The sequence below is a fragment of the Oryctolagus cuniculus genome, chromosome 3 (genome assembly GCF_051225735.1).
Source record: "Oryctolagus cuniculus isolate XC-2025 breed Fujian yellow rabbit chromosome 3, ASM5122573v1, whole genome shotgun sequence".
In the NCBI taxonomy this organism is placed as follows: domain Eukaryota; kingdom Metazoa; phylum Chordata; class Mammalia; order Lagomorpha; family Leporidae; genus Oryctolagus; species Oryctolagus cuniculus.
Window position 1 is genome coordinate 98438550 of NC_142869.1, and position 21451 is coordinate 98460000.

The window sequence follows — 21451 nt, forward strand, 5'->3', positions numbered from 1 at the left end:
CAAGTGTGTACTTAATGATAAGTAATCTACTAATTTAAATATAAATAATATTTTATAACTATATGATGAGGAGTATTTTTAGAAGTACTCCTCTTTTTCCACCTTATTCTATGAACCAGTTTTTGTCTAACTCTAGTCCCCTGCCTTCTTTGTCATCAAAATAGAGCCACCTTTATAGGCAGCATGCCTGTTCCCCTACCTGTCATCTGGAATTCCATGTACATGGTTTGGGTTGTAGGACTTTGTGAAAATGTGTGATGCCATCGCTGGATATCTTTTTTCAACTATTCTTACTACTCAAGATGTCTGATAACCACTTACTCTATTACTTTTTTTTTTTTTTTTTAGTGATCTTTTAGTACATGTTTTCAACAACACCCAGCACTTAGCATTGTTAGGCCATCTCTCCCCAAATCATCACTAACTCAGTATTAAGTTCCTTTGCTTCCATTTTAGCCAGTTCCATCAAATTAATGCTAAAACTATCCAAAAGCCTCTTCAGTTAATATTGTTTCAGGCTACTGTATCTTCCCCAATCAGTACTTTGTTAAAAGTAAATAATTGAGCAAGTGCCTGATATTTTGGGAGACTTTATAAGAACTTTGGTATAAAATATCTCCTTTTCTGAGGGATAACTTGGGGAAAGAAAAATCTCACCTTATATTCATCCACATATTATGATTTAAACAAAAAGAGTGGGGATTCACATAAATCTCTTTTGTGTTTTTATGCAAAGTAACTATTGAATATAAAAGCTTTTATCCACCTATAAGAAATATCTAAAGAATACAGTAGGATTGTAATGCATCTATCTTGTACAGAGACCTTAAGTCGGAGGGTTCATAGAGGCTGCCTCATTGAAAATACTCTCACTGGACTCTCTTAAGAACTGTGGCCCCTACGCTATTAAATCTCCTCCCAACCCTAAACTGCATCTACTTTTCACACGCATGTACACACACACACACACACACACACACACACTGGCAGGAAATATTTAGGATAGATGGTCTCTCGGGGGTCCACAGCCAAAATTTTCAGAACTTAAAATGAAAAATTTAAAAGAACTGAGTAGTTAGATTTCCCTATAGCATTACTCCCTCTTTAAGATATATTGTTATATTGTTTCCATTCTTTTCATCTGAGTGTTTTCAAGAGAATCAGACTACAAAAAGATTTTACAGATAAGGAGGCAGCTATTTGATTGATATGGTTGAAGATAACATATGGTATATTTTCTACTTCCAAACTGCTTTGAGTCTTTGTTCTTGCCCATAGCACTAGTATATGTGAGAACTATGCAGACTCCCCAATGGTACATGTATGTAATACACATCATCTTAAAAAGTAATGAACAGTTTGCCATTGTGTTCTTTATTATTTGAAGTAAATCAAGCTGAGAGATATAGTGCTTAGAATAAATTGTTATAGAACTCTTATTCTATAAGATCTTATAATTTCATAAGATTATAAATGCCACTTAAAAATGTTAATTAGAAGATGCATTTGTTTTAATTCATGATACTGAAAATATTGACTGAATTGTGAATTAACACATTTAAGGGTACAGATGTCATTTTTCATGAGACTTTCTGAATGATGTAATTTTCATATTTCATATAGCAGTTTGATCAATTTACAGATTTATTTTACATAATTAGTTGGTAAATGAGAAACTAAATCACTGATATGTAACTATTTCTCCAGAATATAAAAAGAAATCAAAAATTCTGAGTTATAAATAAAAACCAAATATTTTTAAGATATCTGGCCTACATCTGTCTGAAATAAGATAATTTAAAACAGTGTAATTGAATGCAAGAAATACTGAAATATTCACACCTTAGAAAGTAAAAAAAATCTCATTCCATTTTAATGTGATTTATTGGATTGCGGAAATTTTTTTTATTTGTAGTGTCCTTTAGCCTCTCATTCTTTCACTGCAAGGAAGACAGATAAACAAACAAAATATAATTCATGTTTTTCAAGGCTTCTACTAAGTGAATGATCTTTATTACTCTTCTTTTATATGTTGAATAGCCTCCACTCCTAAGTTAAAACTCAGCAGACATAGGCTCAGACCTATCCCCTTTTGATGTATTTATAATTCCCCATTCAATTATTTAAACTGCAAGATTAGTGAAAGGGTCTGTAATCTCACTCCCTAAATTGTGTGTTCCTTGTGGGCACAGACGGGCTGGGTAAATGTGGGAGGAAGTTATTCAGACCCATGGAAATGAAAAGCATCTTTGGTGTGATCAGTAGAGTCACCCTTTGAAGCTTGGTCTTAAACAAACAAACAAACAAACCCAAACTCATGTTAAGTGAAAAATTAACCATTTTAGAAGAAAGGAAAACGCAGTATACTTTCCGTATACTTTCCATAGGCTAACCTAAAAGTGTGAAAAACAAGACAGATTTCTCCTTTTAAAAAAGGCTGCAGAGCCTGAAAACTTCCGTATGACTGGGTTTTGATAAGAGAGAAGTTGGTAGATGTGAAAACACGATGTGCTGATGTCGCTGTGTCGGGCTGTGGGGAGAATCTCTGTCAGCCAGCAGAAGACCCTGAAAGCAATTGCTGCTATGAGAAGTGAAACCACTTTTCCAAAAGTGACACAAGTTATGTTTTGTGTGTTTTTTTCCCAGGGAGCATGATAAAGATCCAGAGAGTTTTTTTAAAGTATTACTGCATCTTAAGGATTTAGGTCTCAATTTCCACGTTTCTGTCCTTGGAGAAACCTTCACAGATGTCCCAGGTAACTCTCTTCCATTTTCTAACGTGTATTTTTATAGAATTCATAAGCTCTACAACTTAAGTATTAACTTCCATGTTTTCCTTTGTTAGAATCATCAAGATGAGCACTGTTAACCAAAAGATTATACGATGGCATTAAAGTCTGATTCAATTAAAAAAATACTTAAGTAAGCATTCTTTGATTTAAGTTGAGAACGTGAAGTCATCTCTTTTATCAAATATAGTTTATACAATGCATCTTGATGTAAATAAAATATATTGCTTTAGGCATCTTAACACTTAACGGAAAGAGAGAATTTGTAATTGGATATACAGCCTCTCACCTCTGGGGTCACTGGTTTGAATCTCACTCACATTGGTAATGGCTGGAATCCATTACCATCTGTTAGGTGGCCTGTGTAAAGCATTTTGGCATCTTACTTATAATGTGGAATGGACCACAGTCTGTATCATGGTTGCTATTCATCTATGTTTGTTTTTGTTTTTTTTAATTGAACTTGAGGAAAGCAAAAATTGGAAGCTGTTAGCAGCAGGTCCTCTCAGTCATCATGCCACAGAGAACTCTTGCAGGAACATCCCTCCCTCTGCATTCTCACTGCCCTGGCTGCCTCCTAAAACGGGCATTCCTCACGCTTTCATAGGCAATGAAGGGCTCTGGTTTTTAAGCATTGGATGTTGGCATTGTTTGAAAACCAAATATACAAACAATAAAATCTCAGAAATGACCTTTGTTCTCATATGCCCTAGTTCTTAAGGACCACCTGTAGTTTGCACTCACTGAGCACATCCTTGATTCCAATACAAGGTCACTCGTACCCAGCAGCCTCCCTCATGTGACTTATTTTCTGACCTCAGCAGTTTACAGAGGGCAACGTTTTCTCAAGCTTTTCCCCCAAGCTTCTTTAGCCCTTTGGACATTTGCCTGTTTACTTCTCTTTTGTCCATCTGATTTCAACTCATGGGCATTTTCTTTCTTTCTTTCTTTTTTTTTTTTTTTTGACAGGCAGAGTTAGTGAGAGAGACAGAGAGAAAGGTCTTCCTTCCGTTGGTTCACCCCCTAAATGGCCACTACTGCTGGCATGGTGTGCCGATTTGAAGCCAAGAGCCTGGCACTTCCTCCTGGTCTCCCATGCAGGTGCAGGGCCCAAGCACTTGGGCCATCCTCCACTGCCCTCCCTGGCCACAGCAGACAGCTGGACTGGAAGAGGGGCAACCGGGACAGAACCAGCGCCCCAACCGGGACTAGAACCCGGTGTGCCGGCACCGCATGCAGAGGATTAGTCTAGTGAGCCGCAGCACCAGCTGAGCATTTTCTTTTAATATGAAGCTTCCCCATGGTCTCTCAGTGCCCTGTACTTTTTCTTCATAACGTTAGCTTGTTTCAAATTATTTATTATAAAAGTAAATTATCTTTATCTTTCTCTCTCTTCCCCCCTTCTCTCCCTCCCTCTCTTTCCCCCGTCTCTCTCTCTCTTACACACACACACACACACACACAAACTAGAATATAGGTGCTATGAGGATCAGGGGCTGTGTCTGACATGTTTATCTCTATAGTCCAAAACCCAGTGCAGTGCCTGACACAATGCTAGAACTGATAGATATTTATTTATTGAATAAATTAGTAGAAAAATAATATGAATTCCCTGTCCTCAAGAAATGTATAGTTTTGCTGAGAAAGTATCATTTATAAGCACAGGAAACAATGAATCCTAAGATAATATAATTATATGTTAACACTGACACATGGGACTTAAAGCACTAATTGAAAAGCTAGCACTTGAATAGTGAAAGCTATTCAAGTAGCTCAAGAAGGATAAAGTTATTCCAAAATGGGAAATGACATGGGCAAAGCACATAGAACCAAACATTTTGAAATGGTGTTTAAATGAAAAAACAGTTTCGATGACAAATGCTGTGAGGTCATTCATCCAAGTAGAACAGGAGATTCTGCCCTTGCTAATTCAGTTAACATCTACCTTACACAGGTTGGGTAGAGCCAAAATATGGAGGATCTTCATAATCAAAGCAGATTAGCTAAAGTTAAGATATTAGGAGCCTGGATCTTGGCAGGAAAAAAAATATGAGGCAACTCGTACCTTCCTTTAGGAAGGTATCTCCACATGTAAGCATAATTGCAGAAAGACTACTGGGGTGATCCTAGTGGGAGGCGGAGGCACAGAGAACACTAAAAAGGCTGTATTAGAGAGAAATCGTCCAGGAAAACACATGAAATAGTTTAGTAGGTGGACGGCTGTAGAGAAAGAACGAGAGAAAAATTCAGCTTATTTGCAAAGCTGTTAAGCTCAGTTTTGTTTGTGCCGGCTGTGAGGCATTTGTGGATGGACTGAGAGAAGAGGGTGGAGGAAACCCCTAACAGAAGGCTTCTTAGCCAGGTTTACCATGGGATAATTGTAGGCCACCACTGTACAGGCTAGGTTTTTACTCCAAGAGCCATGTTTGTGGGATCACAGCTCTCCCTTCCACACACTGATGCTGAACTATTTAGAGTAATGTGGAGGGTTGAAAATGGGTGTGGAGCAGTAGGGGTCCAAGTACCTCGTGCTAAGTCATTCCTGGGCCAATCTTCTTGATCCCTTTGGCTTCACTTCAACACATACTTAAGCTCTGTGGAAGGTGGGTGCTACAAGGGGCAGGACTCCGTCTCCCTGCAGGAGCTCTTAGTTGCAGCAACATAAATAACTACCTGGTAACTAGGATTCTGGGAAGTATTCATGGAGTGTACCAGAAGCCCACAGGAGGGGATATCACACTGTCTATGTATAAGCTGCTCTTACTCCCAGTATCAGCTACGGCTCTTCTCTTAGTCACTGGTCCATTTCTCTCCTTTCAGATGTGAATCAACTCCATGGCCACAGCACTTCAACTTGCACATGGGAGGAAGCCAAATGTAGAAGGGATGAATGAACCTAGCAGCTTTCAGGCTGTGTCCTTAGATGGCCATTTGCTAATCTTTACTCCAAAGGGTCCCTAGCAAGCCATTCTATGAAACTTCAGCCATTTCTATTCCGCCTCTAGTTTAATGGGTAGTTGTGCCTGTTTTCCAGGCATTTTGAAAATTTATAAATGCTTAAATCCATCTACAAATATTAACTTCTTAACTCTTTGTCTACAAAAAAGGGTTACCTAGAAGATGTGTATTTCTTTACTTATTCTGTCTTCTTGACACTAATATGAACATATTTATGACCTGGAGTATAAAGTCCATTTCTGTACTCTATAATACAAACCAGAAGAATTACTCTCAATACTACTAACGTTTGTAGGAAAGTGGTTTTCTGAAACATACCTGCAGTCATAATTATTATATGTTATAAATAACTACTTTTTATCAAGAGTTTAGTTCTTACCTGGTCCTGTCCTGTTTGTTTCATGTAGTACTTGTACCAACAAGTACTGCCCTTTGTGATGATGCGATCAGCATTAAAATTCTTTTTAAAAACAGATTGCATGTATTTCACAGGTACTATTCAAAGAAAACCATACTACCCTCCCATCCCCCTCCTTCCTTCCTTTCTTTTTTCTGTAATTTTTGCAAAGACATAATTTCAATCCACTCTGTAATCACAGGTCCAGTTCACCACTAACTATAACATTCAACAAGTAAAAAGTAGGAAGACCACAGTTCCACACGAGTGTAAACAAGGACAAAAAACAACGATCGTATCACAAGATGTCTGTTTCATTCCTGTATATTTTTGTATTCTACATTAACCACCACATTATCAGAGAAAACTTATTTATATTTAATTCTCAACCTATAATGCAGCAACCTTCTACACTCTCCATATTGTTATTTTCAAGTAGAAAATGTAAGGTTTTCCCCACTACTTTTCCTGAAAAGTGTATTAGAATTAAGATTTTTGTCTTAGTTTGTAGCTCTTCATTGCAAAAGAGCAGAGATTCTGGAAGGTTCATGACCTCCCCAAAATCTCACAGCTGGGTGCAGCAGGTAACACAGGAGGAAGATAGTGGCCAGGTTGGCAGTACACACTGGGTGCCCCTCTGCTCCTCCCTAATCACTACCAGTTTGTTCAGCAAATTTTTTTTATTTTAATTTTTTACATTCATTTTATTTAAAGGGCATTGAGACAGAGAGATCTTCCATGTGCTGGTTCACTCCCTCAGATGCCCACAACAGAAAAGGCTGAGCCAGACTGAAGCCAAGAAGTGAAACTCAGTCTAAGTCTTCTGTGTGAGTGGCAGGGACACAAACACTTGAGCCATTGCCTGCCACCTCTCAGGTACATTGCCAGGAAGCTGGATGGGAAGTGGAGACAGAGCTCCAACGAGGCACCCCAGTGGAGGACGTGGGTGTCTCAAATAGCAACTTCACTGCTGTATTAAATGCCTGCTGCAGATAACATTTTTTAAACATCTTCTTTGTGCCAAGCCCTGTGCTAGACATCTAGGATGAAATGGTGAATAAAGTACACATGTTCTTTGACATTTGGAACTTGTCATCCCATGCCAGTGTTTTATTCAATCACTTACCGGACCATTTCTTTAAAACATTAAAACTGACATTTCTTGAGCACTTAGCCTGTGCCAGATACTGTTCTGAGCCCTTTCCACATTGCCTTATTTTTAGACTGCTCAAAAGCATGGAGAATTGGGTACTGTTCGAATTACCATTTTACAGCTGAAAAAATTAAGGCACAGAGAAGTTAAGTCACTTGCCTGGAACCACATAGCCAGTCAGTTAGGAAGCCACAATTCAAAGTTGTCAGTCCACCTCCAAAGCCGGTGCCTAAACTGTGCTATGCATACAAACACACAAAACCTTCCCTTTTTTTACAGATAAAAATGCCGTGGATGGTAATGGTGGGAAAATTGTGGCAACTCATGCAAAAAAAAGTTTCCACTTTCTTTGAAGAAAAGTTAAAGGAAGAAAATCTCAACCTCATTTTCTAAGTAACTGCCCTTCACCTGTGATGTTAAAGTGGGTTCCCTACTTCTTCTGTCTTCAGCATGAGAAGGTTGTCAGTACCAATATGGCATGAAAATATGTCCCAAATAATTCTTGGCACATATTTTGTGGTCAGTAAGTACTGTCTGAATCAACAAATGGAAGAGTTGAATGTAATAAAATAGTAAATTTGCCTACCCTATTAGATATGAAGAAATCGGCCAGCGCCGCGGCTCACTAGGCTAATCCTCCGCCTGGGGCGCCAGCACTCCAGATTCTAGTCCCGGTTGGGGGCGCCGGTTCTGTCCTGGTTGCTCCTCTTCCAGTCCAACTCTCTGCTGTGGCCCGGGAAGGCAGTAGAGGATGGCCCAAGTGCTTGGGCCCTGCACCCTCATGGGAGACCAGGAGGAAGAACCTGGTTCCTGGCTTCGGATTGGCGCAGTGCGCTGGCCGTAGCAGCCATTTGGGGGGTGAACCAATGGAAGGAAGACCTTTCTCTCTGTCTCTCTCTCTCACTGTCTAACTCTGCCTGTTAAAAAAAAAAAAAAACTATTTAAAAAAAAGATATGAAGAAACCTACACTGCAACAATTTATAAATATTAAAGAGTTAGTGAGTGAAAATGCTAACATTTTCTGGACAGAGCCCTAAGATTTAAGCAAGTTTTAGATGATTTTATATTGTTTTCTGTTTTAGTCTTAGTGACTTTGATTTAATTTAATGTAAATTGTTTACTATCTTTTTCTTATCATTCAACTTTTACATAAGTCAGAATTAGCTAGAGTATGCCAAGGTAACAACCTTCCAGTCGCTGTGCCTTACAACACATAAGACACATAGCTTGTGCACACTGTGTGTTTTTTGTTTGTTTGTTTGTTTGTTTTTTGTTTTTTTGCAGAGGGCAAAGTGTTCCCCTTTTTTTAAACTTTTATTTAATGAATATAAATTTCCAAAGTACAGCTTATGGATTACAATGGCTTCCCCCCCATAACTTCCCTCCCACCCGCAACCCTCCCCTTTCCCGCTCCCTCTCCCCTTCCATTCACATCAAGATTCATTTTCTTTTTTTTAATTTTAAATTATCTTTATATACAGAAGATCAATTTAGCATATATTAAGTAAAGATTTCAACAGTTTGCACCCACACAGAAACACAAAGTGTAAAATACTATTTGAGTACTAGTTACAGCATTAATTGAACACCTAAGAGTAATTGTGTATTAATTACAGAGTTCAACCAATAGTTTTAAGTAGAACATAAAAAATACTAAAAGGGTAAAGTATTAAGTTCTTTTTTTTTCTTTTTCTTTTTTTTGTTTGTTATATAGTTATTTTTTTATTTAATAAATGTGAATTTACGAAGTGCAACTTTTGTATTGTTGTGGCTTCCCCCCCCAACCTCCCTCCCTCCCATGGCCCTCCCCTCCCACTCCCTCTCCCATCCCGCCCTTCATCGAGTTTCATTTTCAATTACCTTCATATACTGAAGATCAATTTAGTATATACTAAGCAAGGATTTCAACAGGCTGCACTCACACAACCGCACAAGGTATAGGGTATTGTTCAACTAGTAGTGTTGTTTTTAAGTTTCATAGTAGAACACATGAAGGACAGAGATCCTACGTGGGGAGCATGTACCCAGTGACTCCTGTTGTTGATTTAACAATTGGCACTCTTATTTATGACGTCAGCAATCACCCGAGACTCTTGCTATGAGCTGTCTAGGCTATGGAAGCCCCTTGAGTTCACCGACTCTGAACTTGTTTAGTCAAGGCCGTATCACACTGGAGGTTCCTTCCTCCCTTCAGAGAAAGGTGCCTCTCTCCTTGATAGCCTGTTCCTTCTGCTGGGGTCTTGTTCACCAGGATCTTTCATTTAGATTGTTTTTGCCACCATGTCGTGGATTTCCATGCCTGTGAGACTCTCATGGACCTTTTAGCCAGATCTGAATGTCCCAAGGGTTGATTCTGAGGCAGGAGTGCTGCCATTCTATGAGTCTGCTGTGTGTCCTGTTTCCCCCGCAGGATCATTCTCTCCCTTTTAATTCTATCCTTCATTAGTTGCTTACACTGGTCTTATTTGTGAAATCTCATCGACACATACCCTATCTTTTTGATCGGTTATGTATTTATACTTATCACTTTACCAAGTGCGCTGGCATTGGTACCTGCCTCCTTGGTAAGATTGAGTTGAAATCCTCTGGCACATTTCTAGTTCCACCATTAGAGGTAAGTCCGAGTGAGCATGTGCCAACCTATATATCTCCTCCCTCTCTTATTCTCACTCCTATGTTTAACAGAGATCACTTTTCTGTTAATTTTAAAGGCTTGTGCATTGATTACAGAGTTCAACCAGTGGTCTTATGTAAAACAAACAGAGCAACAACAACAACAAAAATACTAAAAGGAATAAAATAGTAAGTTGTTCCTCAACAGTCTAGACAAGGGCTGATCATGTCATTGTCTCTCATAGTGTCCATTTCACTTCAATGGGTATCATTTTAGATGCTCGTTTAGTTGCCATCAATCAGGGAGAACATATGATATTTGTCCCTTTTGACTGACTTATTTCACTCAGCATGATGTTTTCCAGCTTCCTCCATTTTGTTGTAAATGCCCGGATTTCATTGTTTTTTTTACTGCTGTATAGTGTTCCATAGAGTACATATCCCATAGTTTCTTTAACCAGTCATCCGTTGATGGACATTTAGGTTGATTCCATGTCTTAGCTATTGTGAATTGAGCTGCAACAAATATTGAGGTGCAAATGGCTCTTTTTTTTTTCCCCTTTAATTCCATTCGGATAAATTCCAAGGAGTGGGATGGCTGGGTCCTGTGGTAGTGCTATATTCAGGTTTCTGAGGACTCTCCAAACTGTCTTCCATAGTGGCTTTACCAATTTGCATTCCCACCAACAGTGGATTAGTGTCCCTTTTTCCCCACATCCTCGCCAACATCTGTTGTTGGTTGATTTCTGTATGTAAGCCAATCTAACCGGAGTGAGGTGAAACCTCATTGTGGTTTTGATCTGCATTTCCCTGATGGCTAGGGATCCTGAGCATTTTTTCATGTGTCTGTTGGCCATTTGGATTTCCTCTTTTGAAAAAATGTCTGTTAAGGTCCTGGGCCCATTTTTTATTGGGTTGTTTGTTTGGATTTTGTGGTGTTTTTTGATCATTTTATAGATTCTAGTTGTTAATCCTTTATCTGTTGTGTGGTTTGCGAATAACGTCTCCCATTCTGTTGGTTGCCTCTTCACTTTCCTGACTGTTTCCTTTGCTGTAAAGAAACTCTTCCATTCACATCAAGATTCATTTTCAATTATCTTTATATACAGAAGATAGTTTAGCATATATTAAGTAAAGATTTCAACAGTTTGCACCCACATAGAAACACAAAGTGAAAAATACTGTTTGAGTACTAGTTATAGCATTAAATCACAATGTACAGCACATTAAGGACAGAGATCCTACATGAGGAGTAAGGGCACAGTGACTCCTGTTGTTGACTTAACAAATTGACACTCTTGTTTATGGCATCAGTAATCACCCTAGGCTCTTGTCATGAGTTGCCTAGGCTATGGAAGCCTTTTGAGTTCACCGACTCTGATTGTATTTAGACAAGGTTGTTGTCAAAGTGGAAGTTCTCTCCTCCCTTCAGAGAAAGGTACCTCTTTCTTTGATGACCCATTCTTTCCACTGGGATCTCACTCACAGAGATCTTTCATTTAGGTTTTGTTTTTTGTTTTTGTTGTTTTGTTTTGTTTTGTTTTGCCAGCGTGTCTTGGCTTTCCATGCCTGAAATACTCTCATGGGCTTTTCAGCCGGATCCGAATGCCTTAAGGGCTGATTCTGAGGCCAGAGTGCTATTTAGGACATCTGCCATTCTATGAGTCTGCTGTGTATCTCACTTCCTATGTTGGATCGTTCTCTCCCTTTTTGATTCTATCAGTTAGTATTTGCAGACACTAGTGTTGTTTATGTGATCCCTTTGGCTCTTAGTCCTATCATTATGATCAATTGTGAACAGAAATTGATCACTGGGACTAGTGAGATGGCATTGGTACATGCCACCTTGATGGGATTGAATTGGAATCCCCTGGTATGTTTCTAACTCTACCGTTTGGGGCAAGTCAACTTGAGCATGTCCCAAATTGCACATCTCTTCCTTCTCTTATTCCCACTCTTATATTTAATAGGGATCACTTTTCAGTTAAGTTTCAACACTTAAGAATAACTGTGTATTGATTACAGTATTCAACCAAAAGTATTAAGTAGAACAAACAAAAAGAATACTAAGAGGGATAACGTATTAAGTTGTTCATCAACAGTCAGGGCAAGGGCTGATCAAGTCACTGTTTCTCATAGTATTCATTTCACTTTAACAGGTTTCCTTTTTGATGCTCAGTTAGTTGTCACTGATCAGGGAGAACATATGATATTTGTCCCTTTGGGACTGGCTTATTTCACTTAGCATAATGTTTTCCAAATTCCTAACAGGGATCACTTTTCAGTTAAAATTTAAACACCTAAGAATAATTGTGTGTTACTTACAGAGTTCAACCAATAATACTAGAACAAAAAAAATACTAAAATGGATAAAGTGTTACATTGTACATCAACAGTCAGGACAAGAGCTGATCAAGTCACTGTTTCTCATAGTGTCCATTTTACTTGAACAGGTTTCCCCTTTGGTGCTCAGTTTGTTGTCATGGATCAGGGAGAACATATGATATTTGTCCCTTTGGGACTGGCTTAATTCGCTCAGCATAATGTTTTCCAGATTCCTCCATCTTGTTGTAAATGACCAGGTTTCATTGTTTTTGACTGCTGTATAGTATTCTATAGAGTACATGTCCCATAATTTCTTTATCCGAGACTGGGGTTTTAATGTGAATCACATTGAACTTAAAAATGAACTTGGTAAACAAAATTTTTATGATATTTACTCATTTTATCCATAAATATAGTATATATTTGACAGGCAGAGTTAGATAGTGAGAGAGAGACAGAGAGAAACGTCTTCCTTCCGCTGGTACACCCATCAGATGGCCAGGAACCAGGTGCCTCCTCCTGGTCTCCCACGCGGGTGCAGAGCCCAAGCACTTGGGCCGTCCTCCACTGCCTTCCCGGGCCACAGCAGAGAGCTGGACAGGAAGAGGAGCAACCAGGACTAGAACCCGGCACCCATATGGGATGCCGGCACTGCAGGCGGAGGATTAACCAAGTGAGCCACGGCGCCGGCCCAGAAGTGTTCAATTTATTATGGTCACTCAAGGACCCATCCTGAGAGAGAAACCTAAGCACCCAGCATCTCCTCAGTACCACTTACCATGCCAGAAGCAGGAGAAAGCTCAGGAGCGCCTGATATTAGCAGTTCAGTGACTTGTTTTTAAGCTGTGCCAAGTTCCACTCAGCTGGTTGCCCAGAACTTGTCCCGAGGCACTGCCCAGTCATGAGGAGGTCCAGGAAGTGCCATCTTCCTTTGTACCCAGAATGTAAAGGAACAGAAATATTTGGTGAACCACTTATTGACCACCACAGTTCTTTAATCTATACATCATGGCCTGGGGCTCTTGAGAGAGAACACTAACCCTGAGGTTGCTGCCCTAATTTGGGTAAGGCTAACCCAGCTGAGTAAGGACCTCTTGGATACTAAACATTGCCTGCAGTCCTTTTGATGGAACTGAGCCAGCTGGTGTCTGAAGACACATGTAGCAGCTGTGTCCCACAAGGCACAGTCAGTCAGAAGCAGAGGTGGTTTCTGTAGAAGTGTCATTAATTATCACTTAAAGGTGACGTGGCCTTTTGAGATGCCTAGAGTAGCTGTCAACTGGGGGAGTTCCCCTTACCTGTGAGGCATTTGATAATATCCAGAGAAATTTTTGACTGTCTGAATTGTTGAATAAGAGGGTGGTGCTCCTGGCATTTAGTAGATAGAGAGCAGGGATGCTGCTAAACACCTTACAGTGCCTAAGACAGCATTATCCAAGCTGCGGTATCAGTAGCGCCATGACTGAGAAATCTGGTTTACAGGAATTAAAATCAGCAAAGTGGATTTGGGGCTGAGTCCCGTAGCTAAGTTAACCTCAGTTAATCCATCTGTGCAATAAAAAAAGAAGGAGATGGGAAAGGGAAATAATAATAAAACCACCTGCCCTATCCACTTCAGTGAGTTCTAATGAGCATTTCAGCACAATTAGATAATTTGGGGGAGAGTGCTTTCGAAACTGCTGTGCAGAGAGAGTCTAAGACTCAGAGACGTCCCCCTCAGAGTTTTTAATGCATTTTGGATCGAAGGAAGACATTAATGGCACTGTACCTTAAAAGTTCATTTTTATTCAGAAAATTAAAGGGCATTCCGCTACATCAAACATCTGCATCAGTCCCTGTGTTACAAATGAACCCAAAAGCCTCAAAGTTCCTCAATGCAAATATTTGAGTTTGGGCCAGTTCTCATGACAAGGTCACATTGTTTGCCCTTGAGATGATTAAAAAGAAGAAGCAGTAAATGCCTAAGATATCAAACCAATGGAATGTGTTTGTATACTTAATGATTTCCCACAAATGCTCATTCTAAACAAAATATTCTTTTCTGTGAGCAGGCAGAGCCTTGCGTGCGGTCTCGCCTCTCCATACTGCATATGTGCTAAGAGAAGGAGTTTCCACTTAAGACATTAGGAGAACTAAAAAGTTGCAGGGAAAGTAAAAACCTGAACCATGATTTTGGCAGACAGGAGCCCTTCTGGTTCACCTTTGAGGTTGCTAACAGTATGTGGAAGGCTTCTGGTTAGTATCTGGCATGACCATGGTTATTACTGTGATCTTGGCAAATTCCTGTTCTTAGCTCTGGAGGGAAATGTTTGATAATTATATAACATTTCCCTACCCTCTCACTCTGCTCTCAGCTGCTATCTCATTTTCAACAGAGCAGCTACACTAAGGGGAAAATACTGGGAAAGTTCTAAGAATACAAATAATTTATGTCACATTATTAGAAAACTTTAAAACTTTGCTGCAAGGATAGTCCAGTAGAAGGAAAGTTATCAATGTATTGATCAATATTGAATTATCAAAAGGTTGTATGTGAGATGAAGTAAGTGCACCAGGAAGATCTGAATAAATTTATTCTCTCCAGACCACACCATTCCATAAACCTGTTCATTTTTCTTGTAGTTCTAAAATTTTATCACCCTTTGTTCTCTAACATAGAACTATTTACTGAGTTCCTATTATGTTCTGGTACTAAATAAATGATTTTGACAAAGACAAGTTTCTCCCCTCTGAAATCTTACTGTCTGATGGGTATAGCAAAAATGTTTATACGATTATATTTTGTTATAACATGCCCTTTTTCATATTGTAACATTTTAAATCAATTTGAATATATTATCTCTTAATGCCTATGAGCAACTTTTAGAGCAATCTAGTTACTTAGATCATCAAACAAATATTATCATGACTTACATTACCTCGATTTTAGCATCAGGAATCTGATGTAGATTCTCAGTAGACAGCCACTTCCACATGATTCTTGGGGCTGTAGATTCTTTCTCAAGAGCATGAATGGAGGGCTCAGTTTCCCAAGAATCTGAAAGTTGAAGCCAAGGAGCAGCAGCAGACACTGGGCATAGTTGGTAAGATGCTGCCTGGGAGAGCTGCTGCCCATGTCCTGATGCCTGGGTTAGAATCCTGGCTCCAGTCCCAGTTACAGCTACCTACCAGTGCACACCTTGGGAGCCAGCTGGCAATGGCTCATGTGCTTGAGTCCCTGCTATGTCATGGACACATGGGCTGAGTTCCCAGCTCCTGGACAAGATTTCTATTAATGTACCCTAATATCACTTTATATATCTTCACAAAGTGGTTCAAAAATTCAAACAAAGTAAACAAGTAAATGTTCGAAGGTCACAGGAATCACTTACAAAGGAATCGTGCAGGAAAATATGTCTTGCTAGATTAAGAACGTGTATGAAATGTTAGCATTCCAGATTCACAAACGTGGAAGTGCACAAATGGGCAGAAGGGGGGAATTCAGAAATAAACCCAACTTGTCTATACATGTAATACCCAGTAAACCTTGGATGACAACGTTTAACAATATACTTATCCCCATCCTAAAACGTAATAATTTTTTCTTAGTGAAAACAAGAAATTGAGTAAAATTAATAGCTTCTTATAAAAGACAAGTTTTTTATATATATATTCTTTACATGTATATCCTAAGCACTCACATAAATACAATAATATAGACAGACAACATATGCATCATTCCTTATGTGAATAAAACTGAACATAAATGAGGTATATATGAGTATATTCTGAATAGCTATTATAAATGAAGTTTTGAAATAGCGTCAACACATTATAAGTACCGTAAACTATTGAAAATCCAGGCTTTAGTTCTGTTATCTCATTTTATATCACAACAATCTCTTTAATATGCATAAATACTCTCCCCTATAGACAGATGTGGACACGAAACTTCAAATTAAATCACTTGCCTGAGGTCACACAGCTACAAACAATAGAGGAGATGACATCAGAAAAAATAAATACTAAGTCAAACTTTAGGGAAAACATCTTTAACCCTAACATTAATTAAATAAATGCCAAGAATTTATGAGAGAGCAGTTGCATTGGCCAAAGCAATAAAAGTAGAGGCATTATCATAACTAAGACTACCCAACTAGTGAGGCACCATCTGTGTATATGATGATGGCAATGTAAATTATTTTTCCTGAGCCATATGAGTTTCTGTATCCTTCATCTGACTCAGTAATTTCACACCAAAGAATGTATCACATAAAAATAATTCCAAGAAAGAAAAAAACTGATAATAAAAAAATTTTCCTTGCCTCAATCCCTTCTCTGCTACTCCATACTCAACAGGTTACTAAGATCCTATTCATCATTCACCCCATACTTTGCCCTATTTCTCTTACCTCTTCTCCAGTTCTTGCTCTTAAATGCTGGGATTTTGTCTCCAAATAAAGGCTTCAGATTTCTCTCCCAGCCTCTGGACACTCTGATATTCATGTCATCCACTTGTTATCAGCGTTCTTTCTAAACCAGAGCATCCAAGAAGAGGCTCCCTATAGCATAACAATAATAAGTATCTGTCTCATGGATTGTCTGAAGGATGAACTTGAATTTCCTATGTGTGCAGTGAGGTTCTTCAAAATTTGACCCCAGCCTAATTTCTTATGATTTCCTGTTCTGTTTGCCATTTCTTAAGTACATCTGGACACCTACCTATGGACCTTCAAGTCCTGTGTTACTTGTTTTTTAAGTGGGCACATTTGCCACCTGGTAAAATCCCAACACCAATGTTCCCTCTTTTATCTTCCTTTTCCCTTCCCTTTTTTGTAGTTTCATCGCACCTATGTTCATTTTTTTGGTTGCAAAGCATGTATCAGCTGCATAGTGGTCACTTGTTGCTTGGCTGCCATTGACAGGGCAGTGGTGTAACTGCCAGAGGTCACTTTACAGGTGAAGAATAGAACTTCGGAAACAGAGTCAGACACCACGGAGGAGTCCGCAGCATCCTGGCTGCAGGGCCAAGCCACCCTGGCCCAGCTCTCATTCAGTCCTTGACGAGTCAGTTTCCCACTCGTACCTGAGAAGCTCTCCTTCCTTCCTCCAGGAGGGTTTATTGACTCTGACACTCTCCTTCCCTCCCAAATGCTCAGGAGATTCACCAGGCACAAGTAACTGGTAACAACTCTAATTCCTTAGTGTGTCCTGTGAGAATCAGCCTTTTTCCTTTGGTCACTCCCAGGCGTGCCATCCTCTGGCTTAAAGTCTTCTCCTGCTGCTTCTGTGAGTGGAATATTTATCTTTTCTATGGAAACCAGAAGATTCAGGGCATCTCTCAAGGCAGGATCATTTATCCATCCTACCAGGGGGAAGCACATGAAGATAATATGTTCCGGAACACAACTCCCAAAGCATCTCTCAAGAAATTGTTCTTGAAAGTCATAACTATGAAAACATTGCTGAGGGAAAATGATCTTTCATTTTCATGAACTATCCTCAAACTATATGTGAAATGTGCATTTGTGGAAAACACAGGAAATTAATTAATGAATTAATGGGGAAAATCAAGATATTAAGAGATGAAAAGGAAATTGGAAACGTCCTAATTTGAAAAACCTGTAAATTACATGTATGAATTAAGATTGATAGGAGATCTTGGAATGTAGCTGCTATACATTGCTTTGGTATTTTTCTTCTGAATTCCTGTAGTTGTATATGGTCATGATTTGGAGTGTGGTGTGGTCAAAATATTTGCCCCAATAAGGGACTGTTGTGGCAAGCCTGCCTGTTTTAGCGTTCCTGAAGTTTCCAGCAATGCCTATCAGAACAGGACTCTGATAGAAAACAGTGCAACAGGGAGTGAATATCTGGATCTGACCAGTGAGCTTTTCCAGCTCTGTCTCTCCTCTAAATTATTTCCTTTTAAAATTGGAACCATCAGAGATATTTGCTACAATGGAATGAACACCATCCTGGAATTTATGTCTCAAGATCTACCTCCAGCATTGCCACTGATTGGCCACATCACCGTGTCCCTTTCGGGCTTACTTTACTGGTAAAATTAAGTCATCCAAAAGAAATTAGAGCTGAAAGGGACTTTGGAGGTTAGGGTTTCTCAATTTTTAAAATGAGATGTATATTCCCACTCCAAGGGGGATTTCACACAGTGATGCTTCCTGAAATCTTTATTATGAAAAAATTGTAATTCACTTTTTCAAAATGAATTTTAAACCTCACCATTCGGGTACCAAGCTGCACTCCCAGTCCTAACCCCCACCCTCAGGCAGTTGCAAACACTTGCTCTAAGCCAGTCACAGTTATTCCATCCAGCCTAGTGTAAGTTTTTGATCATTTCTTCTCCAGCTACCCTCAGGGATCTGTCTCCTTTTTCACTGAATTCACCTAACTTAGGTACCATTACCTTTGGGTTTAACTAAAGTAGTCCGCTGTTGCATCCTGTAAGCCTTCACTAATTCATACTTCCTAAAGTTGAAGCCTATGTATATCACCTATGTATCTCAGAGATGGAGGACTCCTCCCTTGTCCTGACCAAAGTTAAGTACCACCTGTTCTGACTTGCCCAGTGTGGTTTCAGCTGCCTCCCCAGCCTTCAGCTAGGCGTATCATCCTTGGTGTGGCCTGCCCAGTCTGCTTTCAAGTCCCTCCCAATTTATCCACAGGGCAAATGTTCCAAGATCCCCAGTTGATGCCTACAACCACAGATAGTACCAACCCTGTATATACTGGGATTTTTTTTCTAGGAATACACACATACATAAATTTAATGCCTTTCCCATCTTAACTAAGCATTTGTCATGCACTGTGGCTGTAAATTTTCAGTTTGAGATATGATGGCAAAACTAGAATGAATGGAATTTTTTTTCTTCACAGAGAAGAAAAGAATGGATAGAAGACCCCATTCTTACTGTAGATCTCAGCTACCTCTGCATGCATTTTTTTTTCTTTCATACATTGAGAACTCTGACCTTTCTTTTAAAGGAAGCATTTTATGGCTTATTTTTAGCATACTCAAATTGCCAGCATCACTAGTCAAGTGCTTTGGGACCATTATTTAAGTGAAGTAAGGGCTATTTGAGCACAAGCACTGCGGTGTGACAGTGAGGTAACCAAGACAGCCACTAAGTGACTAACAGGTGGGCCATGGGTACCACTAGATCAAGGGATGGTTCACTGGCCAGGCAGGATGGAACAGGATAGCAAGAGATTCCATTGTGCAACAGCATGCAATTTACAACTTATTTCTGGAACTTCCCATTTAATATTTTAGGACCTCAGTTAGCCATGGGTAACTAAAACCATAGATGAAACTGCAATAATGGGGAACTACTATATCTTTACAGCCTGACTTCAGTCCTTATACATGTGTTCTCAGGCTGTAACCTAGATTACTCTATGTTCACAGGTCAGCACCCAAAGGACCTCCCTTCTCCTTTACTTGTCCAAGCTCAATCCATCTGCCAAGACTCATCTCAACAATATTCTATGATCTCTCAAATATATGCTTCCAGGGTTGGTGCAGCAGATTAAAGCTCTATAGTGCAAGTATCCCTTATGGGTGCTAGTTTGAGTCCCCGCTGCTCTACTTCTGATCCAACTCCCTGCTAATGCACCTGGGAAATCAGCAGAAGATGGCCCAAGTGCTTGGACCCCTACACCCATGTGGGAGACCAGGATGAACCTCCTAGCTCCTGGCTTTGTCCTGGCCCATCCCCAGCCAGTGCAGCCATTTGGGAAGTAAACCAGCAGATGGAAGATCTCTCTGTCTCTGTCTTTGCCTCTCACTCTGTTACTCTGCCTTTCAATATATACGTGTGTGTGTGTGTGTGTGTGTGTGTATGCTACCTTCTTTAACTATGCAAGGGATTTTATTTAAGCTTAGCAGTGTACTTGACCATTTTCAATCACAGAAGGTTCTTGAGAATGGCATTATATCTTGTCCAACTCATATGACCCAAAGATCCCAATACATGTGGTTTTCCAAACTTTTGACAATTATCCACACCAAGATATGTATTTACATTGTAGCTTAGTATACCTGTGAGTAAAGGTATAGTTAGCAGCGAAACAAAGCTTGCCTAACCTAATACATATCTTTAGTACATGTGGTGTACTCTGACGTTTTCTTTCTTTTCCATTGTATTGTATTTGTTTTCACATAGGTCTAAATTAATTTTACAACCCTAAGTCACGCATGTTAAAAAAAAATACCATAATGTAGCACATTGGCATAGTAGGTATACTGTTATATATATATTGAAAATGACTGGGGTTTTTGCCAAAATCGTTGTAGAAGTCTTTCTGATATGTGAATGTATTAAACTAATCCATTTTATATATTATGTTGATGTGGATTTTAATTTTGGCAACAAGTCATGTTCTAAAATGTTTTGTTTATAGTTTTACATAAGCAAACTGATCTGAGAAAGCAAATGCAGTTCAGTTTTATCTGTTTTTAAAGTAAGAAGATGAAGTTTGGTTGTATAACAAGTAAATTATCACCACCATGACAAAACTCCTGAGATAAATGTATTTGACATATAAAGTTCCTATTGATTGAATGTATAGTATGTGACCCACGTTGTTTTTATTGTACATTTTCTCGGATTCTATGACATGACAGCCCTCCTGGATAAGATAGGATCACCACTTGTATCTATAAGAATGCCAAGTCAAACTGTAGTTTTATTCAGTGAAAATTCTTAATGCTATACAAAAATCATCAGTTCTGATTTGGTTTCATTTTTCTCCTTCCCACAAAGTTTTCTGTGATTTTGCAAGTGTTTTTTTTTTTTCACAGTACATTTTAGCTCTGTTCAGTGCTTATGAAAAATGTCAGACTGATGGTGTTGAGAACTAAAGTAACAACTGACAAGTCAGTTTCTCGATGTTCATTTCGTGAACTTCATTAATTGAAAAATATAACAGAAAATAATGCTTCACTGTTTGCTTTATCATATCTTAAAAGGAGCATTGTGTCTGGAAAACTAGAACGTTTAGAGTCTAGTTACATGCTAAGGACATAACTGTTGTTCAATAATAGCTTATAGATTGATTAAACCGGTAAAGGTATTTTAACCCTAAATGTTGACTTTAAATGAGAAAACTGTTTAAAGGGAGAAAAAATTATCTCCCTTAGCTTTATTACACTCAGTCTCTATCCACTGTAAAATTATTTATAAAGCATTGCACAGACAGATGTGGTTTGAGAA

At 39.1% G+C, this 21451-nt stretch overlaps 1 protein-coding gene across 35 annotated transcripts in view; it reads left to right on the forward strand.

Moving 5' to 3' along the window:
* Nucleotides 1–21451, forward strand: part of QTMAN (queuosine-tRNA mannosyltransferase) — a 430462-nt gene that overhangs the window by 396203 nt on the left and 12808 nt on the right. For 29 of the 35 annotated variants that reach the window (XM_089329217.1, XM_089329216.1, XM_051848726.3 and 26 more), the window contains one exon: nucleotides 2647–2756. In XM_089329217.1, coding sequence (XP_089185343.1) covers nucleotides 2647–2756 — 110 coding nt within the window. Of the gene's footprint in view, nucleotides 1–2646; nucleotides 2757–5609; nucleotides 6221–7576; nucleotides 8253–21451 lie in introns of those variants that run through there. The other 6 variants (XM_089329219.1, XM_089329234.1, XM_089329235.1 and 3 more) reach the window with 2 other exon arrangements.